At 32.9% G+C, this 28000-nt stretch overlaps 3 protein-coding genes and 1 long non-coding RNA gene across 8 annotated transcripts; 3 read left to right on the forward strand and 1 right to left on the reverse strand.

Moving 5' to 3' along the window:
- Positions 1-413: 413 nt before the first annotated feature.
- Positions 414-8718, reverse strand: LOC126689476 (uncharacterized). Of its 4 annotated transcripts, none has more exons than XR_007644533.1 (6): positions 8483-8718; positions 7592-7616; positions 6899-7468; positions 6417-6470; positions 6189-6352; positions 414-1346 (listed from the first exon to the last, which is right to left on the reverse strand). It is a non-coding gene; the product is annotated as an uncharacterized LOC126689476 (long non-coding RNA). The 4 variants fall into 4 exon arrangements; XR_007644532.1 differs by having other exon boundaries at positions 6189-6309; positions 8483-8717; XR_007644531.1 differs by lacking the exon at positions 6417-6470 and having other exon boundaries at positions 414-5673; positions 8483-8715.
- On the forward strand, positions 572-10680 carry LOC126689475 (pectinesterase-like). Of its 2 annotated transcripts, none has more exons than XM_050384683.1 (2): positions 572-1541; positions 9864-10680. In XM_050384683.1, the coding sequence occupies exons 1-2, from the start codon at positions 572-574 to the stop codon at positions 10544-10546; spliced, it is 1653 nt and encodes a 550-aa protein (XP_050240640.1). In that variant the 3' UTR covers positions 10547-10680. The 2 variants fall into 2 exon arrangements, with proteins under 2 accessions (XP_050240640.1, XP_050240641.1); XM_050384684.1 differs by having other exon boundaries at positions 10086-10680.
- A 7911-nt stretch (positions 10681-18591) lies between these two features.
- Positions 18592-21160, forward strand: LOC126689477 (pectinesterase-like). Its single transcript, XM_050384685.1, has 2 exons — positions 18592-19581; positions 20366-21160. The coding sequence occupies exons 1-2, from the start codon at positions 18600-18602 to the stop codon at positions 21046-21048; spliced, it is 1665 nt and encodes a 554-aa protein (XP_050240642.1). The 5' UTR covers positions 18592-18599; the 3' UTR covers positions 21049-21160.
- A 5549-nt stretch (positions 21161-26709) lies between these two features.
- On the forward strand, positions 26710-27949 carry LOC126690365 (non-specific lipid transfer protein GPI-anchored 25). The gene is made up of 3 exons (XM_050385470.1): positions 26710-27109; positions 27342-27410; positions 27730-27949. The coding sequence occupies exons 1-3, from the start codon at positions 26716-26718 to the stop codon at positions 27927-27929; spliced, it is 663 nt and encodes a 220-aa protein (XP_050241427.1). The 5' UTR covers positions 26710-26715; the 3' UTR covers positions 27930-27949.
- Positions 27950-28000: the final 51 nt, after the last annotated feature.

Here is a 28000-nt window from a genome sequence, read left to right on the forward strand (position 1 = left end):
CCGCGGTCCAAGCGGTTCGCTGCAAATTAAAATTTTTCAATTTTATACTTCTAAAGAACTGGATTGATGTCTAGTTTTTTATTATCGCGATCTAACCGGCCGGTCCGGTCTGAATTTCAAAATCATGTAGTCAACGTCAACATTTCTCACCAAAACAGCATCATTATAGTTTTTTTTTTATATACTACAAAAAAAGTTAATTAACTTTTTAGTTTATATACAATTTTAAAGTCTTATTTTTTCCCCCAAGTACAACCATGCTTTAACTAGGTTTCAACAGTAAAACAATCAGCAAGAAGAGAGAAAAACTGCATCCAAATACTTACGAAGAAGCATTCAAATTGAGAGTGAGCCATAGCACTCAGGCTAACTATGACTTATATTTAAATGCAAGCCACATCAAGATAAACACATTATTGGAACAATAGCATACTAAAAAAAGAAGAGTACACACAGATAAACACGCTTTTGAGCACATGATAAAATTCAATATCTCTTTCTTGTATCATATGTATGATTGTATTCTCTATATAAGACCAACCAGCCACACCTATTTTGCATACACATTTCTATGACAATGGCTTCCAAGCTCTCCCCATTGTGCAACTTTTTTCTCCTATTAATGCTCTTCTCTTACTCTCCTTCTCTTGCTAGCTCCTCTACTTCCCCAAGTACCATTTGCAACTCCACACCCCACCCATCTTTCTGCAAATCCAACTTACCACCAAATGAGTTCAACACCATTCAAGACTATGGCTGGTACTTCATTCACCAGTCCTTATCATCAGCAAAAGACTTTCTTTTGCTAATCAAATCATACCCAATATCACATTCCTCGTATTCTAAACGTACCGTTCATGCCCTCAAAGATTGTCAGCTTTTAGCTGACTTGACCGTGGATTTCTTGTCAAAAACTTTGCGAACTATTAGCTCTACAAACAGCCTAAATAGCTTGCAAGCTGAGGATTTGCATACACTGCTTAGTGCCACTTTGACAAACCAAGAAACATGTTCTGATGGCCTACTAGAGTTAGCATCAGACTCTAGCGTTAAAAAAGGCATGTTGGGTCCTCTCTCTAATGGGACTAAGCTTCATAGCATATCGCTTGCGCTTTTTAAGCATGGTTGGGTTCCAAAGACAAAGAGAGAGAGTTTTCCAACAGAAAGAAACCATTTGTTATTTTCCAATATGGAAAATATTATTAATGGTCTTTTGCCTTTAAGAATGTCTATAACTGGAAGAAGGTTGCTTCAAACAACTCTTGGCGATGTATTGGTGAGCCAAACGGTACTTGTGAACCCAGATGGCAGTGGAGACTTCACTACTATCAATGATGCTGTAGCAGCTGCACCAGAAAATACAGATATTAGTGATGGATACTTTGTCATTTACATTGTACCTGGGGTTTATTATGAGTATGTTTCCATTGATAAGAACAAGCAATATTTGATGATGGTTGGGTACGGTATCAACCAAACTGTGATCACAGGCGATCATAACCAGAAGGATGATTTGAGTACGTTCGATTCTGCAACATTTGGTAAGCTACAATATATTGCTTTGGGTAATGTTTTTGTTTTTATATACACTAATTGCTAACCCGTGCGATGCACGGAAAAGCTCCTGAAAATGAGATCAACTCTAAAATTAGAATCATTTTGCAATTAGACTACAAAATTAGGTAAAAGAATTAATTTCATGTTATAGTCTAGTTTTTTATTGGTAGCAGAATCACTTGCATGATCGAATTTGGTCTCAATGGATCAAGTGCAAATCCTTCGTCTAGACATTCAAGTATTAGGATAAATGATGTGTTTTTGATAAATAAAAATTAAGATAACAAAAATTACACATATACACAGAACCAAAAAAAAAAATTGTTTACCAAAGAACCTCATATATGTAAAATTTGCCAAAAAGATACATCACATATTAATGCATAAACATGTCTACATAACTTTTGAATAATCCAAGTACAGCAACATTAGAAGCAACCTTTAGGCTTCTTCACTATTTCAAGTGGCTCCTAAACAATGTCATATTTACTTCTCAATTCTATTCATCATTCTACAGTATAAAAGTCACAATCAACATGTATGCATCTCATAAAATCCATAAGCAATTTTTTGTTTTTTGTTTTTTAATTTTCCTTCACCCTTCTTAGTTTGACTAAAGAGAAACCAAAGTGAATAAAAAAAGCTTATAATTTAAAACTGAAAAGTTAAAGTTTACTTCTTTATGGTGTTTCACATAGAGTAGATACAAAACCATGTCTTTTTTTATAAGAGTTCAAGTTAATTTCAAAACACAAACAGGTCTAGTTTAATATGATGTAGCAAGAACCTTTGAGAATGAAACTACAACATACTTCAAATAATGATGAAATGGCCCATTTTCATAATCTGACTCTCTTCCCTACAAATAAGAGGACTCATAATGTTGAAAGAACTTCCTCTTCTTTTAGTGGGTAAAACAGTAAGATCAAAAGTATTGTGTAACAAATATTATCATATTAATTAAAGTGAAAATAAATTGGTTAAGCATAGATATTCAGCTGAACACAGATGTACCTACATCTTCTGCATCATCAAGAATCAATATAGCACTATCTTGGCCAAGCAAGATATCAAGACCCTTTTGATGTTCTTGGGTGCCATGCTTACGTGAAATCACTTTAGCACTTAAGTACTCTCCTAGAGGATCAAGTAGCTTAGCCATTTACATTGCATAGTGCCGATAGGTGATCACTCATTGTATAAATGTACATCTCAAACATTTCACTTTCTTCTTTTAAAAATGTGTGAATAAAGGGCCTTAGTTTCGTCATCATATATGTTTTTTTGATAGGTAGCTTCGTCTTCATATCAATTTGCGTAAATTTCACCATGAAGAGGCTACCTTTCGTGACACATGTCCATTTCATAATTTTTGAATACCATTAGGCTACAAGCACATCAAGTCACTCAAATGGCCAAAATGTCAAAGAAAAAACAATACAATCAAAGCCTTTTTAAAAAGAATAAATACACATCTGCGGCAGAGCAGATATAGTGAAATTAAAAGCCAACTTGATAATCAATCAAATTGATAAGAGAGCCTCTATTTAGTTTCCAAGTTATAGGGATTTTCCCCCAATAACTACCAAACCTTTCCTACCTACAGTTCGCCTCATGCATTATGGAACAAAAAAATCTCATAGTGAAGGATCAAGTAGCTTAGCCATTTACATTGCATAGTGCCGATAGGTGATCACTCATTGTATAAATGTACATCTCAAACATTTCACTTTCTTCTTTTAAAAATGTGTGAATAAAGGGCCTTAGCTTTTTCATCATATATGTTTTTTTGATAAGTAGCTTCGTCTTCATATCAATTTGCATAAATTTCACCATGAAGAGGCTATCTTTCGTGACACATGTCCATTTCATAATTTTTGAATACCATTAGGCTACAAGCACATCAAGTCACTCAAATGGCCAAAATGTCAAAGAAAAAACAATGCAATCAAAGCCTTTTTAAAAAGAATAAATACACATCTGCGGCAGAGCAGATATAGTGAAATTAAAAGCCAACTTGATAATCAATCAAATTGATAAGAGAGCCTCTATTTAGTTTCCAAGTTATAGGGATTTTCCCCCAATAACTACCAAACCTTTCCTACCTACAGTTCGCCTCATGCATTATGGAACAAAAAAATCTCATAGTGAAGGATCAAGTAGCTTAGCCATTTACATTGCATAGTGCCGATAGGTGATCACTCATTGTATAAATGTACATCTCAAACATTTCACTTTCTTCTTTTAAAAATGTGTGAATAAAGGGCCTTAGCTTTTTCATCATATATGTTTTTTTTGATAAGTAGCTTCGTCTTCATATCAATTTGCATAAATTTCACCATGAAGAGGCTATCTTTCGTGACACATGTCCATTTCATAATTTTTGAATACCATTAGGCTACAAGCACATCAAGTCACTCAAATGGCCAAAATGTCAAAGAAAAAACAATGCAATCAAAGCCTTTTTAAAAAGAATAAATACACATCTGCGGCAGAGCAGATATAGTGAAATTAAAAGCCAACTTGATAATCAATCAAATTGATAAGAGAGCCTCTATTTAGTTTCCAAGTTATAGGGATTTTCCCCCAATAACTACCAAACCTTTCCTACCTACAGTTCGCCTCATGCATTATGGAACAAAAAAATCTCATAGTGAAGGATCAAGTAGCTTAGCCATTTACATTGCATAGTGCCGATGGGTGATCACTCATTGTATAAATGTACATCTCAAACATTTCACGTTCTTCTTTTAAAAATGTGTGAATAAAGGGCCTTAGCTTTGTCATCATATATGTTTTTTTGATAAGTAGCTTCGTCTTCATATCAATTTGCATAAATTTCACCATGAAGAGGCTATCTTTCGTGACACATGTCCATTTCATAATTTTTGAATACCATTAGGCTACAAGCACATCAAGTCACTCAAATGGCCAAAATGTCAAAGAAAAAACAATGCAATCAAAGCCTTTTAAAAAGAATAAATACACATCTGCGGCAGAGCAGATATAGTGAAATTAAAAGCCAACTTGATAATCAATCAAATTGATAAGAGAGCCTCTATTTAGTTTCCAAGTTATAGGGATTTTCCCCCAATAACTACCAAACCTTTCCTACCTACAGTTCGCCTCATGCATTATGGAACAAAAAAATCTCATAGTGAAGGATCAAGTAGCTTAGCCATTTACATTGCATAGTGCCGATAGGTGATCACTCATTGTATAAATGTACATCTCAAACATTTCACTTTCTTCTTTTAAAAATGTGTGAATAAAGGGCCTTAGCTTTGTCATCATATATGTTTTTTTGAAAAGTAGCTTCGTCTTCATATCAATTTGCATAAATTTCACCATGAAGAGGCTATCTTTCGTGACACATGTCCATTTCATAATTTTTGAATACCATTAGGCTACAAGCACATCAAGTCACTCAAATGGCCAAAATGTCAAAGAAAAAACAATGCAATCAAAGCCTTTTTAAAAAGAATAAATACACATCTGCGGCAGAGCAGATATAGTGAAATGAAAAGCCAACTTGATAATCAATCAAATTGATAAGAGAGCTCTATTTAGTTTCCAAGTTATAGGGATTTTCCTCCAATAACTACCAAACCTTTCCTACCTACAGTTCGCCTCATGCATTATGGAACAAAAAAATCTCATAGTGATATTACAAATAAAAATAGTATTTAAGCTTGCCTTAAGCATAACATAAAAATCCTGCCAATCTTTCTTAAAAAGAAGGGAGGGTGGGGGGACAAAAAAAAGTACAGACAAGTGAGGCGGTGCTTCCCAAAAATCAAAAGATCCCACCAGAAAATTCCTCAAAACTTCCAAGTGATTCATGGTTATGGTGATTTTACAACATAAGACTGCATAAGCAGTAAACTATATCCCTTCCATGTGTTTGAAAGTTTTACCAACCTTTGGTTAGAAATCTGAACATTCTATTGACAAATTGAAAACACTCAAATTAAACTTTCATCAACAGATTCAAAACCTAACAGTAATCATTCATGTTGACCTCTAAAAGTTCTACAACATGACAAGTTACAATGGTATATAGCCAAGCTTATTAGAGATGATCATACAAACAAAGATGGAATGTCACCATGATACCTGAAAACAAAGATATACAAAATGCTAAGCACACTACCAAAGTACAATAAAATATAAAGGTAAAAGAAATACCTTGCAAATCTGTTTTTTATTTTAAATATTCTTCTTCTGATGTCATATCTGTTTTTTATTTTAAATATTCTTCTTCTGTAGCGTATGATCTATATAAGTATAGCTTCTTATGGTGTAATAAATCTGCTTCTTTCAAATTGACAATTTCAGCATTGTGAAGCCGTAGTCCCAGCAAATAATGTTTAAGCTTAAATGAATTACTATTTAAAAAAGAAAGAAGAAAAAAAGATCATCACTATACTTTATGATTCTATTATTCTTGAATAGGAATAGATTTATAAGTTCAAAATTGGTTTACATCTCTCCAGTTGTAATTTAAAAAATAGTTTCATATTAGGGGAATATTACTTAGTGAATGAGCAGTGACACTGTCTTCCATTATGCAGAGAAGGATAACCAAAATTCATAACTCCACCAAATAGTCTTATCTCAAAGAAGGTTACCTCATGAATGTAACCCCATGCCACACCAGATTTGGCCAGCAACCTTTACCCACAAAATGTACATGTTATCATCTTGCAATTCTTGAAATCTTCAAACTTTAGACTAGTCATCCAAATATCTCTTTTTATTACCAATGAAACCCATCATCAGAATTTATCTTTACCTACCAAAATAAATAAATAAATAAAAATAGATTGGTTAAACTCCATTTGTTCCAACAAAAATACCTTCATTCAGTTCCATTAATGTAACAGTTCCTCATGCGAAGAGCCATCCCAAAGCTATGATAAAACCATGCAAAAGAATTATATTGATATCCGTAACCGCAAGGCATAAACTACATCTTCTTATATGAATTAATAAGTAGCAGCAAGTAAAAAACATATAAAGAAGAAATCATACAGATTAAAGAAGAAATTCAAAGTCCATAGTTCATCTAGATTAATCCAACATCATTCAAAGCAAAAACCTTCCTCTAATAGAGGGAAAAAGAAAAACAAAAAGTCGACCATGAAACAAAATTGATGAAAATTTTCAATTGGGTAGTCAAAATTCTATGGGGAGTGAAGCAGAAAATCTGAACCACAAATGAGAAGGAAAACAGCCTCAACTTAAAACACAAAATTCCTATATCAAAACCAATACACCCACAATACCCAAACCTAAATCACATTTAACGCTCAATAAAGGGACAAGAAAAAAAATTTACCTGCAGTGGTTCTAGCCATCTGACGGTGACAGTAGACCGGTGGTGACAGCCTTCTAAACTCTCTCCACACCCTTACGAAGTCTCAGGAAAAAGCACAATACGGTAACGTGACAGTGTGAACATCGAGGGGAAGGAAAAAGAAATTGAGCCACCCAAATTACACAAACAAACTCTCACTCAGAAGAGAAGAAGATTAAGAAAGAAAATCCCAAGTATTACAACTGAAAGGGGAAAATGCAAGAAATTAGTTTTACCAGTAGTGGTTTTGCTGACTGACCGGTGGTGGCAGGCTAGTGAAGGCAGGACTCTGTTCTTTATCTTCAACCGTGTGGGTTTTTAAAAGTTAACTTGTGTGAAGGTGAGGATAAAAGTAATTTTTTTGGCCTAATTGGTTTTTTTTTTTTTTAGACGGGAACGTCAAGCTTGGTGGGAGCTGATTAGAAGGCTGTCACCACCTTGATAACATAAGTAAGCTTCCTTCACACCCTTGAGCATAAGAGCCTAGGCATCCACCTCAAATTTATTATCTTTGACCCCATAGTTTCTTCTCAAACTCAATCTACTACCAATCTAAATCACACACACAAATAAAACACAACAAAAAGAGGGGGATCAATACAAACACCAACACTGTAACACAGATAATTATATAAGTTTCACAGTTAAAGTAAATACAACCACTGATTCTCTCACCTGCTGGGTTGTGTTCCTAGCAACCCTACGAAACCAAAAGACAAAAAAAAAAAAAAAAAAAAAAAAAGCATTAAGATTTTTTTTCCTGAAAAAAAAAAAAAAAAGTTGAAATACAGCAGTAAGTTTTATAACCATGAACAAAAAAGAATTAAAGATATCAACTATTCTAATTATTTCTCTTTTGATGTTGGTTATCCAACATGTTCTCAGGACCAAATAGAAAAAGGGCCAATCAAAATCAAATAAACCCATTTGCAAATCACAATTTCAAATACAACCCACTATAAGATTCCCCTTAAAACAACCATACATCCTCTGTATCCTGTCTCTTGTCTTTGTCTCTCTCTCACACTTGCTGGCAGATTTTTTTATTTTTTATTTTAACAAAAAAACTCAGCATTGTAATATAAAAAAGTGTCTATCCAATGGTGACACACAACATAAGAAAAGTGTTGCTTTTACTGGATTACTCTTAGCACTTGTATAAAACGTCAGTTTTCCTCAATAATGGCACAACACAATCTTTTTGAGACATTTTATCAAACACACATCATGCATTATTGTTGCAACCATTCCCTGCATATAATGTGATCAAAGAACTACCTAAAATTTCAACAATAACAGAATACCATAATACCTCCAAAACATAGTCAAATTAGAATTTCAACAATAACTGACTGTAATAATCAAGAGTACAGTGGAAACAAACAACACAATAGTCACAGTTCCAAAATCCAAAAAACAAAAAAACTTTCCAATTCCTTCAAAATCATCTATGTTTTGTATATGTAATCATAAGGATACGTTTTGACAATTCCATTAGTTACACATTGAAAAATAATAAACTCATATAAAACTCATATCCAGGAGATGCATAGACACGGGTCTTACCTGAGTCAAAGTCCGAGTCGCATGTTACAGGTTTTAGTTTTAGTTTTTAGAAAAAATTTCAGAGTTGGGTTTTTGAGGGAAGGAAAAGGGTAGAGAAGACTTTCAGAGTTGTGGGAGAGGAGGACCGATGGTGGTGTGAGTTGTGGTTGTGGAGAGAGAACTGATTGTAAAGAAGGGACGAGAGTATGGGTTTGAGAAAGGGGAGTGTAAATATTTAATAGAGAGAAATAAATTGCAAATGTGTAAAATTGTGGTGCGGTTAACAAAAAATATCAAAAGTATCTATTGACTCAAAAGTTACTTATTAATAAATGAAAAGGTATAATTGTTCATGTTTTTAAATGTATACATTTCTTTAATTTATGTAAATTTATGTAGAGCAGTTAATAAAAAGTTAAATGTTTTGACTATTAATTATTATATAGATATATAGATTTTACAATTATTTTTACAAGTACTAAGATAGTAGGTTGTAATCGGTGTATAATAAAAATGATATTTATGATAACTTATGGTGGTGTTGCACTAATCACAATCTTATCAGCTTAAATCATTTTAAACTAGAGGGACTAGAGCATAAGAAAAAAAAACTTTAAATAAGTATTTATATAGTATTATCAAGCTATCATTCAAGACATACATATAAAATCATTGTTTCTTAATACATTAATATGCAATCATCTTTTTCTTAAAAAAAAAAATAAAGATGCAATCATTTATTAACACAAAAAAAAAAGACACAAAACATCATTGTTTTTTAATGCATTATAATGCAATTATTTATAAAAAGAGAATTACTTTACCATTGTTTCTTAATATTTTGTTAACTTTTTTTGTTTAGTTTTTAAATAAAATTTGTTATATTTTGGGTCGAGGATTGGCTTAAATGTGTGTGTATATATATATATATTGAGCTAAAAATATACCTACTATTTTTTTTTTTCTTTAAGGTCAAGGGGCTTGGGCCCCTCTTGGGTCTGTCCCTGCCTTAGATGTTTTAAAAAATTATGTGGAATTTATTATGTCTGTAACATTCTTATTGTTTTTCATGGTCTACATATATTCATTTTTTTTAATATTGAAACCCTAAGAATAAACTTAATATAGTAAAATACATCACATTATAGATGAAAAACCACATGCTCCCTAATACTTGAGCCAAAATAATTTTAAATGTCAACTTTAGGTCACGTTAAGAAGCAAGTCTATTATTAACCATGTTTCCCCTATATTTCCTTTAAAAAAACTCGTATATATTCCATTAAAGATTTCGAGGAAAATAATGTTTGTGATATACCCATCTCTCTTCTTCTGAACAATTGTATGATACTGACTTAATTATGATGATCTATAATTCTATTCACTATAATTTCTATTGCAGCTGTTGTTGGGCAAGGATTTGTTGCTATGAACATTACCTTTCGTAACACAGCCGGACCACACAAGGGCCAAGCTGTGGCAGTCCTAAGTGGGGCTGACATGTCCGCATTTTATCAATGCAGTTTTGAAGGCTATCAAGACACATTACATACCCATTCTCTTAGGCAATTTTATAAAGAATGTGATATTTATGGTACAATTGATTTCATATTTGGCAATGCAGCGGTTGTCTTCCAAGATTGCAATATTTATCTACGACTTCCATTACATGGCCAGTACAATGTTATCACTGCGCAAGGCAAAACAGACCCAAATCAAAATACTGGGACTTCCATACATCTTTGTAGCATCAGAGCAGCTGAGGAATTAAATGGAACAGAAACATACCTAGGGAGGCCATGGAAGGAGTATTCAACAGCTGTTTATATACAATCTTTTATGGATAGCCTAATTAACTTTGAAGGTTGGCACACATGGAACGACACTGACTTTGCTATTAATACATTATATTATGGGGAATATGATAACAATGGGCCAGGATCAGACACTAGTAACCGGGTTACATGGCCTGGTTACCATGTCATGAATAGAGACGAGGCTAATGATTTTAATGTGTCGCATTTTATACAAGGAGATGAATGGTTGCCTGCAACAGGAGTGCCCTACACTGGTGGTTTACTATAAATTGTACTTTGAGATCGTTCACCATGTCTCTTTAATATTGTTCTTGGAGCTACTTTTCTAATGTCAATTAATGTATGGGCACAATTGTTTATCATTTCAATAATATCTAATCACAGTGATCTCTTTGCATCCAAGCAACATCTCTCTCTTCCATATTCTTTCTTTCTTTTTCACTTTTTTGGTCGAGACCATATTAAATCAGTAACCCCTTCAATATTTTAACAGCTTCATTTTGGGTTGAACAAGCATAAAGCAAATAATAATTCTAAAATCAACCATTTTCACAAAATATTTCATAACCATCAAGGTGGTAGATTATGAACGGTATATTTATATGGGTAATTAAGCAGTCTCATATACAAACTGGAACCTGTTGGTTTTCTATGGAAAGCATGGACCTGAACTCAAACTAGGATATGTTACATATTATTCCAGATTACCTTGGTTTTCTGGTTGGCAAAGGAACTATTTTCCTTTTTAATAAATAATGTTGCCCATGTCTGGTAACCCGTGGCACAAAGGAGGTGCATTTTCAATAATATCAATTCTATTTTGCATGTTTACTTTATTTATTTTTACTGTTATTAAATGAGTCAATTTTTTGTGATTGCTGCCCACCTAATTAGTAGGGCGGGGTTGGCCTATTTAAACCAAATATATATTGTTGACGAAAATCATTAACCCATGCTTAACAATAATTGTTAGATTATGTTTAACAAATATTGTCAAATTATGTTTAACAAACATTGTCCAAATTATATTTAACAAGAATTGTTAAATTATGTTTAACAAGAATTGTCAAATTCATCAAACATAGTTTCACTCATAGTTCTTTTGGCGTATGAGTTTTATTGATGTGAGTAGTGCCCATTCAAGATAATGTATCTCTTAATTACAATCCCTTGTTTCAAGGGAAGACCCTTTGATTCCAACCACCTCATCTTTGTACATAAGTTTATTTATTTTCGTGTTTAAGGGGATATGTATTTTAATTTATTTGTGGCTGCACCTAATAATTTATTTAGGTTGCCTAAATACCCTTGATAGTGATCAAGCCAATTCGTAGTTCTTAATTGGAGGTTTTCGATTTAAAATCCTCAAATATGATTTTGCCCAATTTAAATGATGGACATTTAAGTCAAATACTTTGTATTTAATTAAGCACGACTTAATCTTGTTTTTGGGTGAGATAATTGATTTTAATCTCAAGGATAAGTCAAGGACCATGTTTTTATATATGGAAATTGAACCAAGGATTCTCTCTTTGAGAAGTTGAATGTCCAAGCAATTTTCTTTTTCTTTCATTTGCTTTTTTGTAGGAATTTTAATGATATTTTGATTGAGGTTACCAAATTTAATTAAAGGAAAGAAAACTCCTTTGAAGCAATTTTATTTTTTATGAACATGTTTTAGGAATTGGGAATTGGAAATTTTCCTCAAATCAATTTTTATGGTCATTTTATTTTGTGAATTATTAACTCCAATCTTGATTAAGAAGTTAGGAGTTCCAAAGAATTAGTCATGTTGCAATTTGAAGGAATTAGAATCCTCACTTTATTTAAAATATTTTGGGAGTCAATGACTCCATTAATTTAGTAGAGTCAAGGACTCCATTAATCGAGTAGAGTCAAAGACTCCATTAAAATATAGTAGAGTCAAAGACTCCACTAAGATGTGGTAGAGTCAAGGACTCCATTAATTTTGTGTAGAGTCAAGGACTCCATTAAAATATGGTAGAGTTGAGAATTCCATTAATTGGGTAGAGTCAAGGACTCCAATTGAGAAGACATTGCTCCAAAACTTGAGTGAATTTTTATTTGGTAATTTTCAAATATAATTTACGAGTTAAGGACTCGCATCTAAAGTTTCATGTATGGAGTTAGGAACTCCTCATGAAACCCAATCCTATTTGTTTTACCAAACAAAAATTCAGATTTGAAGAAGAGGGAGAGAGAGATTTTGGTAGAATCAAGATGAGAGAATTTTTATTTGGTAATTTTTAAATAGGATTTACGAGTCAAAGACTCGTATCTAAAACTTCATGTACGAAGTTAGGAACTCCTCATCAAATCCAACCCTATTTATTTTACCAAACAAAAATTCAAATTTGAGGAAGAGGGAGAGAAAAAAGAGACTAATGAAATCCCATATACAAGCCTATGTTATGTATTCCTCCTCTGCTTAATATTGCTCTCTCTGTCCGTGCCTCTTGTTTTTTCTTCTCTCTTTTTGCTGTGTGCGTGCTTGCTGTATTCTCCTTTTGTACGTGTTTCTTTCTTTTTGTGCATACTTCTCCTTTTAGAGCATTCTCATCAGGCGTGTCAAATGCCAAATATTTTGCATTTGACACACCAAACATTACTATTTAAGTCTCATCAGGTGTTTTAAATGTTTCAAAAATTTGAAACATGCTATAGTACCGTCTTAAATATGAGACGGTACGGACAACAATGCCAAATTTTTTTTATTTGTTTATTCACTCCGACTCTCTCTCTCTCTCTCTCTCTCTCTCTCTCTCATCTTTTCTCTTTGCATCTGAGTTCGTTCTTTTCTCTCTACATCTGAGTTCTTCTCTCTTGCCAATCTCGCCGAAGCTGCCAATCTCGCCGAAGCTGCCGATCTCGCCAGAGCCGCCGATCTCGCCGGAGCCATAGTCATCCTCCACAACTCCCTCTTCACTCTCATTCTCTTCCTCTCTCATCCTCAAGCCACCTGAAGCCGATCTTGCCTAAAGCCACCTCAAGCTGCTGAAACTGATCTCGCCTGAAGCTGCCTGAAGCCGATCTCGCCGATGACGTCTCCCGCCTAAAGCTGATCTCGTCGCCTGAGCTGTGATTTTGTTTGATTTGGGATGAGTTTTGAGGTTTGTGAATGTGGTGGGTTGTGGGTTAGTTGTGGCAGTGGTATTATGGTTGTGGTGGCAATTTGGTGGTTGTGGTGGTGATTATTAGGTAGTTGTAGTTGTTTTTTTTTGGGTTGTTGTGGATTTTTTTTTTTTTTGTGTTTTTTTTTTTAAGGTGCCGTTGGTGGATGTGGGTTTGTGCTGGTGGTGACTGTCGGTGTTGTTGCGACAGTAGTTGTTGGTGGTCGTTGTTGCTGCAATGGTAGAGGAGTTGTTGTTATTGGAGGAGTTTAATATATTATTTTAATGTATAAAAGGGAAGAATAAAACATCTGATAAATAAAATATTATAAAATAATATGTTAAAATGATAAAATAAATTTTTAATGTGTCAAAATGATATATTTTTTTTTATGAGAAACGTGATGAAAATGCTCTTATTTTTCTCTTAACTGATCAATTCACGAGCCAAAACTATAAGGACAGTGCAGTACTGCACTAGCATTTTTCGGGGACCATTAATTTCTTTTTCTTTTTTTTTTCGGGTTAAAGGGACCATTAATTTCTTTCACGTGTCCATGCCATCACCTACTTTTCAACTTTTCAATTTTTTTATTATTATTTTTGTTCCTGCCATGGATACCTTTTCAGCCTTTATCACCCTTTCTTTTTATAATGGCAGAATAGTTTTTCACAATGCTCTGCCCACCTTTCCTTTAGCTTTTTTTTTCTCTTCTGAGTCCTTTCTTATAGGTAATGGCAGACTAGGTAGCTTTTCAGCCTCACTTATTATGATACTTTTTATGACACAGTTTTTTTAGTTTCAACATAGATACAACACTCGAAGTCGGCATAACTAAAACCTAGAAGGAAATAGGATTCCAAAACATAGCCAACGACAGCATTTCTAACCAGGGGCGGCTTAATGTATTTGGAGGCCTAAGGCGAAAATTGATCATCTTAATTTAAATGTAAAATTACTACTAATTAACATGAACTACATAGAATTTTTTTTTTTTTTTTTTTTTTTTTTTTGGAATTTTTAAGACAAAAAAAATTTGACAAATTTTTTTCATACTTGTTGATGTGGTAGATTGATAGTGGTAAGTAAAACAGTGGTGTTAGTGGTAGATTTAGATGAAAACTAGTAAAAGTTTGCTAATTAAACTCTTATTATTATTCTTTTTTTTTTTAGAAGTGCAAAATTCACAATATTTTTTACAACAAATCCTAGATTTTAAACTTTTTTTTGTTTTTTATTTGAAAATATCACTATAGCTATTTTTTTGCCATCAACAATAGGCTGTAACAACCTACTACTTAGCATTAGTTGTAAAAGTGTTGTGAAAAATATTGTGGACGACGTTGCATTTTTCTCTCTTTTTTTATTTGTTTTTCATCTAATAAAAAAAATTATTTTATTTATTGATTATAAATAATCCTATTGATTAAAATTTGGGGGTCTTTTTTTTACTTGGGGCCTTAGGCGGTCGCATTTCTTGCTCCACCATAGAGCCGGCCCTGTTTCTAACCAAAATGGAGTCGTATGTTATACTTTTTCATTTTAACATTTTAATTTATTTTTTCTTATACAGTTTTTTTTTTTTGGTTTCCCATCGTATTTTCTCAAAACTTTTAACCAGAAACTAATCACTGTTCACGATGGATGAGCTCATAATGGGGTAAATCGCTGGCTCAAGAAGTTTTTTCAAATTACTAGTGCCCAGACTTGAACTAGGGAGCTCCTAGTCAAACCCAAGATAGTTACTTTGAGATCAAGTGCCCAACCACTTGGCCAACCCCACAGGGTTTCTTATACAGTTTTTAAAGCCTCAAATTTTTTTTTTTCTAGGTATAATCATATTTCAACATTCTTTCAATAAGTAAACAATAGGCAGTGAGGGAAAAACTGCATCTAAAATCTAAATACATCTAAAGAAATATTCAAATTGAGAGCTATCCAAAGTCAGATTAACTATGAGTTATATTTAAATTCAAGTGACATAAACTGAATAATGTAACGTACATGACCTAGAGGCTAGAGCTTGAGTTTATCTAAACCTCGTATCTTTGTATGTCAGAAAAAATTATATACAACAAGATAAACACCTTATTGGAACAATAACTTTTAAAAAAAAAATCTTTATAAAATAACCAACGTTTAAAATAATAAACAAAAACAAAAATGGAATAAAGAATTTATATTCCTCAAAAAACTGTCGCACTACTAATACTCAATTTTTTTTTTTTTTTTGAGAATCACTAATACCCAACTTAAAGTAACAAAAATGCATGGAGATAATGATTTTCTAACTAAGATTCCTTTCCGAAAAATCTCTAATAATTGACCACTTGGATTATATTTCTAAGGATGGTTTTTCAATTCAAAATGCTTGTGCAACATGTGCATATATAAAAGAAATGTAGGATCAGAGATGGAGCTAGAAATTTTCCCTTTGCGGAGGGAGGGAACTCTAGAATCAAAATAATATTGTATGACACAATATCAAAAAATGATATACACGCATACACATACACTCCTATGTAGTTATGTATATATTTGCTATTTTGTTTGAAAACGTGATCACAATTTAAAAAAAAAAAAAAAAATTTGTGAGAGAACTAACTAAAATTTATAGAAAAATTCTTTGTTCAATAACTTTTTTTTTTCGATGTTTAACTTGATAAATTTATATGTATATATATAGTGATTTTTTCATATAAAATTGAATAAGTCACATATTATTAATTAAGTAGTTGAAATATTTGTAAGTTTTATATAAAAAATTGAATTTAAATTGATCACTTATGTTATATTTGAATTTTTTTTTTAGTTTTATTTATGTCTTAATTATGTGATAATTTTTGCTCTAATGAAACCTATAAACTTTTAAGCATTTGAAATTTTACTTCAAAGAAATAATTTCATTTATGACTCACAATACTAACAAATTTGTGGAATACACTAGATACCTAGTGTAGGGTTAAGGGCCTAAATCATATACTGGGTCTTGGGTCTGAGTTGAGAACGTGAATGGTCCGAGGAGGAATAAATAGTTATGGGTGATTCCAGTTTAGAGTCTCATAAGTAAGGAAGGAGTGGAAGGTGGTCCGAGGAGGAATTTCTCCTCGGGTATGATAAATACAGCTCAAATATGTATTCCAACAATCAGAGTGACCTTCCAAGAAACTCCAGTGATAGGGACGTGCATCATGAACATATGAGAAGGAGGGGAACCCAAAAATATCTAAAAAAAAGCTGATGTCACCACATTGAATGCATTGCAGCTACTTTTCTGGCCGCATTTATGTGAAGAAGACTCCTGAACAGTATTACCTTGACTACCACAACTCACAGAAAGCCAAAGAGGGTGTTTAATGAGATAGGTACTTAAGTAAAGACTCAAATGATCAACAAGTGTATGATTAAGATGGTCCAAAGGAAGCTATATAATGTAAGAGACCCTCTATGAGGAAAGGAGGGGGGAATGGAGAGAGAAAAACACAGTAACAATCAAAGTTGTATTTATAATTTGTTTAATTGATTTATATGAAAACTTACCTCCTCAGACAGTGAATTCATTCAACTCTATGTTCCTTGTTCTTGCTTGATCATCCTCTAAATCCATACTAGCCATTGTAAAATTCATTAGGATCTAGTTTTTTGACTCACTCTCTACAAATTTATTGTACTGGGCTTACTGGGCTAATATCTCATACATTTTAGGCTTGGGCTACAAAACGTGTCCTTACACCTAGCATATAAAATAATTGACCCACAAATAACAAAGCAATACACCAATTATGAATCATTATATTTTAAGAAACTATCACTCTAACGAAAATTTCAAAAAACTTGATTTTCTTTACAATTGACATCTTATGTAACCTTTTGCTCTTCCTTATTACAAATATCAAAAGACCAAGTACTTGAAATATATGAAAATAAAAAATAAAAAATACTTGTCTAAGCATATTGATACATGATTCAAAAAGTGCATTGTTGAAACTAGGTTGACAAAACTTAAAACTCATTAGACAGTATTTTATTACTCATACCATATAGGTATTTTATTTTAGAGTTTGACAATTAATTTTATTTAATTTGGCCACATGCCTTAAATATAATTGTATTCACTAAAGAATAATCATGTATTATTCTCACAAAAATAATGAATTTGGGTAGGGTTTTTAAATTTTTTATACCATTTGTATACTTTATTAGTAATCTCATTGTTATTTTTATTTTTATATGAGAAACTATAATTTTGTAACTTATTTATTTCCATAAAAGATGAGTTTTTTTAGGGGGCCAATTGATATTTTTTAGGAGACTAAACTATTAAAAATTTAAATTTTAACAAAATAACATATAAAAAATAAAAAATTTGGCGCCCGGGGGGGGGGGCGGATGCCCTTGGGTCCATTATTATGATTTGAGATTATATAAAATCTCACCAACAGATAATGGGAATAAAATAAAAACTACGCCTAAGAGAAGAATACTATAGATTTATGTGGTTTAATAATAACCTACCTTTATTAATAATGATTAAAAAAAACCTAAGAAATTAGAGAAATTACCACCAAAAAAAAAAAACATTATTAGAAAAATCAATCCTAAATTCACACAAAATCCTCTATGTGAATTTACAAACATTTTAGCTTAAAGATAACGAAAGAGGCCAAATATGAAATATGCATAACACTCCAAGTTGGCAAGAGTTATTATGGTACACGACTTAAACTTAGAAGGGATAGGATTCCAAAACATAGCCAACGTCAACATTTCTCATCAAAATAGAGTCTTTTTTTAAAAAAAATTTTAATTTTAGTTAAAATTTATAAAGTCTCATTTCTTCCCCCCAAGTATAACCATTTTTTAACTAGCATTCAACAAGTAAACAATAAGCAAGGAGAGAAAAACTGTATCCAAAGTGAGGCTAAGTATGATTTATTTAAGCCACATGATCAACAGATTAATGTAATGCACATGATCTAGAGTCTAGAGCTTGAGTTTATCCAAACATCGAATCTTTGTATGCCAGAAAAAATCATATACAACAAGACAAATACCGTATTGGAACGCTAACATTTAAATAAATAACAAAATGTACAGACTGAGATAAACACGCTTTTGAGCACATGTATGCATGATTGTATTCTCTATATAAGACTGGCCTGCTACACCTATTTTGCAAACATATTTCTATGACAATGGCTTCCAAACTCTCCCCATTGTGCAACACTTTTCTCCTATTCATGCTCTTCTCCTGCTCTCCATCTCTTGCTAGCTCCTCTACTTCCCCAAGTACCATTTGCAACTCCACACCCCACCCATCATTCTGCAAATCCAACTTACCACCACATGAGCTCAGCACCATTCATGACTATGGCTGGTACTTCCTGCACCAGTCCTTATCATCAGCAAAAGACTTTCTTTCGCTAGTCAAATCATACCCAATATTCCATTCCTCATATTCTAAACCAACCGTTCATGCCCTCAAAGATTGTCAACTTTTAGCTGACTTGAATGTGGATTTCTTGTCAAAAACTTTTCAAACTATTAGCTCCACAAAAAGTCTAAATAGCATGCAAACCAAGGATTTGCATACATTGCTTAGTGCCACTTTGACAAACCAAGAAACATGTTCTGATGGCCTGCAAGAGTTAACATCTGAGTTAGACTCTAGCCTTAAAAATGGTCTCTTGGGTCCTCTCTCTAATGGAACTAAGCTTCATAGCATATCACTTGCTCTTTTTAAGCATGGTTGGGTTCCAAAGATAAATCCAGAGAGTTTCCCATGGCCAACAGAAAAAAAGCACATAATGTTTCCCAATATGGAAAAGATAATGAAGGGTCTTTTGCCTTTAAAATTGTCCATATCTGGAAGAAGGTTGCTTCAAACAACTTTTGGCAATGTATTGGCGAGCCAAACGGTGTTTGTGAACCCAGATGGTAGTGGAGACTTCACCACTATCAATGATGCTGTGGCTGCTGCACCAGAAAAGACTGATATTAGTGATGGATACTTTGTCATTTACATTGCAGCTGGGGTTTATAATGAGTATGTTTCCGTCGACTCTAACAAGCACTATTTGATGATGATTGGGGAAGGTATTGGCCGGACTGTGATCACAGGCGATCACAATTATGTCGATGGTTCGAGTACATTCGATTCTGCAACATTTGGTAAGCTACAATATAGTAACTTTGGGTAATGTTATATGTTTTTTGGGTCATTCTATGGTACATATTATTTATTATTATTTTATAGGTATCTTATGTACAAAATCTTAATTAACTATTGATTTATTATTACAAAAAAATATTAAATAAGAATATCTTATATTAACATTTAATATTGTATCTTTTATATATATATATATATATATATATATATATAAAGAGATTAGATAGACATGATAACCTCTAAAAATGTCGAATATTGTATGTCATAGTTATCTTAAATTCTAGTGTCCGGTTAATGTGTACCCTAAGGATATAAATAAAGTCATCTATTTTTGAAAACATTTTCTTAGAATTTGAAAAAACTGTCAATACTTTTTTAATTCTCGAGAAATTTTTTTTCAAAAATGAAAATTATTGTGTGCCCTTAGGGCACACATTAGCAAAATCCTAAATTCTATTAAGATTTTCTAAAAACTAATATGGTTGATTGGACGGAAATTAAGTATAGCTCCTAAATGAAAAATATTATATTTTTCAATAAAATTTAAACATATATTTACATGGATCAATAAAATACAAACTATATTATCTTTTTAAAGGATAATAAAATTTAATTCAACTATATGTTTAAATCTAATTGAAGAAACTAGTGTATTATACTTTAAAAACTGTACCTAAATTTTATCCTTGGTGATAAAACCCATCTCTCTTCCTTTGAACAATTTTATTATACTAACTTAATTATGATGGTCTATAATTTTATACACAATAATTTCCATTGCAGCTGTAGTTGGGCAAGGGTTTGTTGCTAAGGAAATAACCTTTCGTAACACAGCCGGACCAAGCAAGTACCAAGCTGTGGCTGTACGAAATGGGGCTGACCTGTCCACATTTTATAAATGCAGTTTTGAAGGCTATCAAGACACATTATATACCCATTCTCTTAGGCAATTTTATAAAGAATGTGATATTTATGGTACAATTGATTTCATATTTGGCAATGCAGCAGTTGTGTTCCAAGATTGCAACATTTATCTACGACTTCCATTACATGGCCAGTACAATGTTATCACTGCGCAAGGCAAAACAGATCCAAATCAAAATACTGGGACTTCCATACATCTTTGTAGCATTAGAGCAGCTGAGGAATTAAATGGAACAGAAACATATCTAGGAAGGCCATGGAAGGAGTATTCAACAACTGTTTATATACAATCTTTTATGGATAACCTAATTAATCCTTTAGGTTGGCACACATGGAATGACACTGACTTTGCTCTTGATACATTATATTATGGGGAATATGATAACACGGGGCCAGGATCAGACACTAGCAGCCGAGTTACATGGCCTGGTTACCATGTCATGAATGAAGATGAGGCGAATCAGTTCACTGTTTGCAATTTTATTCAAGGAGATGAATGGTTGCCTGCAACACAAGGGCCTTACACTTGTGGTTTAGTATAAGTTGCAGTTTGAGATCCTTCAATATCTCTCTTTAATATTGTACTTGTAGCTACTTTTCTATTATCATTTCAATAATATCCGATCCTAGATTTGGATGGTGTACTCAAAGCAACTTTCATCTCTAGCTACCATATTCTTTCTTCTTGCTTTTTCAGTTTTTGGTGGAGACCAGATTAAATCAATAAGCCCTTCAATACTTTAATAACTTCTTTTTGGGTTAAGCGATCATCAAGCACTTAATAATTCTACAGTCAAATAATTTTTATAAATATCTCATAGATGTTGAAATGATAAGTTGTAGATGGTAAATAATAAAATGATGTTAATGGTGGATTAAGATGAAAATCAATGAAAAATTACTATAAAACTACCGTTAGACATACTTGGAACTATTTTTATGAGTTTCTCTGTGAGTTTTAAGTGTGTAGAGGCACACTTATTTCAACATATATATGGGGTAAGAAGTTTCAGTGTAAATTGGAGCCTCTTGGTTTTCTCTATGGAACCATTCTTCTAGGTACACAAATAATTTTACAAAAGATTTAATACCTACTTAGGTTGCAAGTTGTTAATAGTAAGTAAAAAGTAATGTCAATTATGGGTATAATGAGAATCTATAAAAATTAGCCAACTCAACCGTTGTGAAAAATATTATGTAAATTATTGTATTCCTAACATTATTCTTCTTTGGAAAGCGTAGGCCCTGGAGGCCCTATGCTCAACAAGGATACTTAATATTATAAAAGATTACCTCGCTTCTGGTCGGCAAATATATATTCTCTTTTTTCCTCTTTAACAAATAATTTTGCCCATGTCTAGTTACCTGTGACAGGAAAAAAAAAAAAAAAAAAAGTGCCTCAGCTTTTTAAATAATATTGATTCTATTGTGCACTTTTTCTTCATTTATTTGTATTGTTATTTATTAATTCAATAAAAGGAACAAAAGAAAAGGACCTTAAAGGTATTGACTAGGCCGTAATTGTATTAGAAAACTGCTAAGCCCTAATGTATCTAGGTTGCTACTGTTAGTTTAAAGAATTAATATTAAAATTTTGATAATTAATTTTAGGATCATAACCCACATAATCATAGATTTTAATAAGAAGAAACCACCGCACACTCTTAACATAATAAGTAGGAAAACAAAGACTAAACTTTTTTTTTTAGAGAATTTCAACATATGGCGTCCACTTCTGATGATAGCTCTTTATCATCAGACTAAAACACCAATCGGTTTTTGGTGTAAGCGGGGATTGAATCTTAGATCTCTTATTTAATTATCAGAGACTTTATTAGTTGAACTAACTGAAACCCACCAAAGATTGAACTTTAAGTATTCAGGAAGGAGTTAACCATGATTTTTAGAGATTTTTCATTTTTTTTTTTTTAAAACCTGCAAAATGCTAAACAGCTAAAGTAGCAGAATTAAACCACTACCATGAATTCCAATCCTATGGTTTGCACATTTTGATGGAGCCTAAAAAAATAAAATATAAAAAATCATAAAATCTCCCAAAATTTTGATTTTTCTTAGAAGGGCATTGTATAATTCAAAACCTGTGGGCTCTGATAATTTCTACGGCACCTTCTCATTGGCTTTAAACTCTGTTAGGGTAATATTTTATGTAATTGGCTAATCTTTTGACAAAATGCATTTTACTTGTAATTGGGTAGATCTAAATTGGTTTTAATACATCAAGAAATATATTGTTCAAGAATATCAAGTGTTCGTATTAAAGGACATGAAGATTGATCCAAGAAATAAGTAAATAAAAGTTGATCATTAAGTCTCGATAGATAGCTTGATAGGCGACTACAATCGAGACTTACTATGAAGCTCAATAGATGGCTCGACACATCCTCAATCTATCGAGAATTACGATTTCAAAATTTTTAGGTTTGAAATTTGGCCCAGACTTATGTATTTTTTTTAGGGTTTCTTTTCTCACAACCCTAAACATATATAAGGCTTATTTTAAGAGCCGTCGCATATGGATACTGAGACTAAGAGATTTATTTTCTCTGTGAGAAGCTACTGCGTTTATACGCCATAAGGTTTTGTAACCAAGTGTTTCTTGATCTTCACTGTTGATGAAGTGAATAACTTTACAACTAACAACATCATTCAAGTTATTGGAATTAGTCACGTACTAGGATCCATGCAAAGGGTTAGTCACAAATTAGAGATTTGTATATCAAGGGAAAAAATGCTACTACAAGATCGAGTTCAATTAAGTATTGAAGCGAAGGTTCAACTGTAGGTTGGTATTTTGAGATAAGCTAGGGTAGTAGTAAGATTTCTTATACTTGTAACCGTTTGATTATTGATTAGTGGATTTTTGGGAGTAGTGACCTTAAATTCACCCGGTGTAGTTTTTGCCTTGCGAGAGGTTTTCCCCATTTGTCAACAAATCACCGTGTCAATTTATTTTTTGCTGCATTTAGTTTATTTAGTAATTTGTTGATGCCTTCACGATTTGCATGCAATTGAATCTAATTAATCTTGGGTAATTGAATTAATTAATTAGGGTTAAACTATCTTAACCCAACAAACTTTGCCAATGGTTTTTGCTTGTTACTTTGTCCAGCAGCCTTCAATCCTCGGGTTTCCATCAATGACACAAGATTGTTCTCTTTCTTTATGATCTGTTTCGATTGAGGAGGAGAGAGGGAGAGTGGAGTAGAATTGGCATAATGATTTTCCTTGTTACTTTCTCCACTGACCTATAGTCATCATGCAACTTATAATTTTTAGCTATTTCAACACCCATTGGCATTTTGGGATTGTAGACAAAGATTCCATTAATTATCTTTTGCCAGCAAGTTAGCTGAGTACTTCTTTGATGAGTGTGTGCAAAAATGTGTGTCAGAAAATTTCCACCCCTATCTTGATATAGCATTTGCGGAATTTAGCCTCAAACCAATTTTTTTTTTTTTTACTTTCAAAAAAAGAATAATGTGTCAACATTCACAAACTGTTGTGTTTGTTCCTTTCACAATTACAGCATGCTAAGACGTGCGAAATGCTTTAAGGAAAAAATAGTGAAGTTCCATTCCGCAAAGAAGACTGTAAAACCTTAAATGACATATGCAAATCTCAACTAAATGCAGTCTTTATAGAAACAATGAAATGTGGATCCTGCTTCAACATTCCACTTCATGTGGATCGTAGTTTCATGGCATACAAAAAGCATGATATGTGTTAACCTAATTTTGAATATTGTATCATATATATACCACTTCTTCGGTGAAGACATAAAACATTCACAAAAAAGCACATGCCAGTTTCATGTCCCTAGGTGTCAGATCAAATTAATCCTTCCGAACATCAAACCATTCATCTTCATCCTTATTAGGTTTAGGATATTCTGTTTGCGAAGGCTCTTGACCCCATTCATCAACTTCTTTAGAGGGTAGACTGGTAGAGGGTTTTCTTCATCATAGTTCAAGTAATCCTTCTGTGTAGGGTTCTTATTGACGAGCTCCTGTTTTCAAGGGAGAGCACAACCCTGATAAGAATTGTAGTCTGCACAATGCCATAAGAGCATGTTCCAGTGGGGGTCCTGCCAAAAATTAACCCCCAAAAAAAAAAAAAAAAAAAAAAAAAAACCACTAGGCATTAGCAATGTAAATAACTAACTCCTGTATATGTTGGTATGAAAGCTCAATCAATTCAATTACTTGATGAGATGGAAAATACAACACGTGTAAGTTTATAACATCAGATTTTGGTCTTAAATCATATCAAAATTTTTTGACATGTTCATGAATACCATTCTTTTAACTATCCACATTGCTATTCTACCTAAAGAAATCTTGATTCTCCATTGGTTTTGAAAAGGGGGTAAAAAAAAACCATTTAAACCTTTTCTTTTTAATTAACACAAAAAGTAGATGAGGGTTGCAAGAATAGTACTCCTCTTAAGAGTCATTTCCTAGCTCATTGGTAGGAAGTGCTGCAAACAACAGAGCAGTAGAATAAGCAGCACATTCAGGGCATGCCATGTCCATAATTAATTTATTCACTCAGATTGAAACTTGTTATATAATTCTAAATGAAATATCAGTAAAGCCTTTTGCAAAATTACATATCAATTATAAATGATATTGAAATGTCATGGGAATTTCGAAGGCAGCACCCAGATTGGATTTTCAAGTTGATAATTGAAGGTAAATTGCTGGATGAAACTCCATTAAACATGTTAATATATGGTACTCATCAATAATGTCAGTTATATTTTGTACTTCTACAAGGCTCTTGGCTAGAGGACATTGACTGTTACCATCAGGTTTTGTTCAAAGTAATGTGTGGGTTTCCTTAAATTTGCCTCATCTCAAAAAACAACTTGCATTTTAGAAAAGGCATTACCTTGTTGATGATGTGCAGTGTGGATTCCCAATTATGACCAACAAAGATATAGCACAAGTTACAACCACATTAAACCTTCTTGGATTGCGAGAAAAACCCAAACAATACACTCTCATTTATATAATATTTAAAAACTGAACAGTAGTATTTATTCTTATCACACTCTTGTTAAGTCACATCAGTATAACATTTTAGTTCATAGTTCGGTTCATTCACATTTCAGTTTGTTCAATGACTTTGGTCCTGTTCAGTGCATTTCAGTCCACTTAGGTCCATTTCGGTCTATTCAATCCGTATCGGTCCATTCATTCCGTGTCAGTCTACTTCAGTCTGTTTTGTTCACTTTGGTCAATTTCAGTCCACTTTAATAATACATTGAGAAGAGTGGTTTGTATAGAAAGAGTATCCACTTCATTGACAATTATTTCACATTCTCAGTATAATGTTGATAGGCTTTTGATAAAATTTCATTTTTCTTATGTTATTAAAGTCTTATATTTTTTTTCCTAATGTAAGCGATATATTTACTTATATTTGCTTTTCTTTTTAGGTCATTTAAGATATATAGAGGATGAATAATTTGTAAATAGTATTAGAAACAAATTCCAACTGCACATTATATTATTTACAAAATATCTCACCTTATATAATAATTGAATGAAAAATGTATTATATTTTCTTGAAGAAAAAGAAGAATAAACTTAACAAATTTTACATTTTCACTTAACAAATATAGATAACTTAATTTAAAAATTTTAATATAATTTATTAATTATATTTTGTTAAAAAATAATCGCATCTTTTTAAGAATAATCTACTAACACTTAAAATTCTCTTATACTATTTTTATTTTTCATATTTGTATCTAATTACAAACCAGACAGTAGATAAGATATAATAATGACTTTCTTCTCTTTTCCTTGTAATTGTTCAACACTTCCAACCTTGATATCTGTCATCTCCAAGTTTTCGAGGGTGATCTTTAGTTTACACTTTCTGCCTATAAATAAATAAATAAATAAAATAATCTCCTAAAAAATTAATTTTACATAGAAGGCCTGTGTCAAACTGTTTAATGAAAGTATGAAACGGAAATTCATTGAAGCATAAAACTCTCAAAACCAAAGGGCATTTTCGGAATTCCATCCTCTAGAGAAAAAAAAAGATCTCTCCCGCCACTCAACTATATTTATAACTGTTTTACCAGACTCCCAACACCAACAAAACAAACCAAACTCCAAACCCCTCTCCAAAATCAATCAACTGTCTCCCTAAAGACTCCCCCGAAACTCCCAACCATGATCACCACCATGGCTCTGCAGCTCATTGTTCTCGCTCTCAGTGTCACCTCCACGCTCCTCCTCACCGTGGCGGCCCCACCACCACCACCGCAGCCATTGCCACCGCCTTCAGGTTGCTCCGACGAGCTTGTTCTGTTCTCGCCATGCCTGCCCTATGTCTCGACTCCGCCAAACAACCTCTCCAACACTGCCTCCGACAGCTGCTGTGATGCCTTCTCCTCGGCTTTAAACTCTAACAATGGTGTTTGCCTCTGTTACCTTGTCCGGCAGCCTTCAATCCTCGGGTTTCCTGTCAATGACACAAGGGTTCTCTCTCTTTCTTCGGTTTGTCCCATTGGAGAAGACAACAACAGTTCCATAAAGATTGGATCTTTGGAGTCACTTTGCTCAGGTACAAAAAGCCAAACCCAGTTCTTGGTTTCTTGAAGTCTTGAGCTTTTCTTGTTTAAACTTAGTTTCCACGGATTATTTTTGGGTGTAATTAGGATAAAGTTAGAATCTTTATAATGGGGTTTTGCAACTCTGTTCCTTTTCTCTTTGCTTTATATTTTTTTTCCTAGAAAGAAAATCAAAGATTAAACAATGGATTAATTGAATTCTACTTTTGGTCTATATTGAAACAGGGTCATCAGCATTGCCTCCTCTGCGGAGCACAACAAATACCTCAGTAGTTACAAATCATTCTGCTTCTGGTAACTAGGCAGAGTGGTCTTTTACTCTTACAAACTACTATTTTTAGAAATTTACATTTCCCTTAATGCACGGTTATATTTGGATCACCAATTTTCCATTTCTTTGAACGATTTAATTATACTCTTTTTTAAATCTTAGCAACTCATGCAAGTATTAATCAGAAATTAGATTTTAGGGTATATTTTTAATGCTTCATTTGCTATGAGATAGTGTCAACTTATTAGAGAATCAAGTTTTGAATTTCCTTATAAGGCAGGAGCCTTGGTGGTTAGTAGAAACATGGTATGATCTCTCAGGTTTCGAATCCCTTTATTGCAGGTCTTAATGATGTTCATTCTCCACCAAATCAGTTTGCTAAGACACCACCCACACAACAGAACTCATCACTAGAACCGGCTAGAATTTCATCGGCCACAACCATAAAACAACTTTGTAGCAGCTACAGTTGCTTCGCATCCGGCATAGTGATTCTCCTTGTTCCCATCTCCATTCATCTATACTCATCATGCAACTTATAATTAGCTCTTTCAGCACCCATTTCCATGGTGGGATTGTAGACAGATTCCTTTAATTACTGTTACCCAGCAAA

Source organism: Quercus robur, chromosome 6, assembly GCF_932294415.1.
Source record: "Quercus robur chromosome 6, dhQueRobu3.1, whole genome shotgun sequence".
In the NCBI taxonomy this organism is placed as follows: domain Eukaryota; kingdom Viridiplantae; phylum Streptophyta; class Magnoliopsida; order Fagales; family Fagaceae; genus Quercus; species Quercus robur.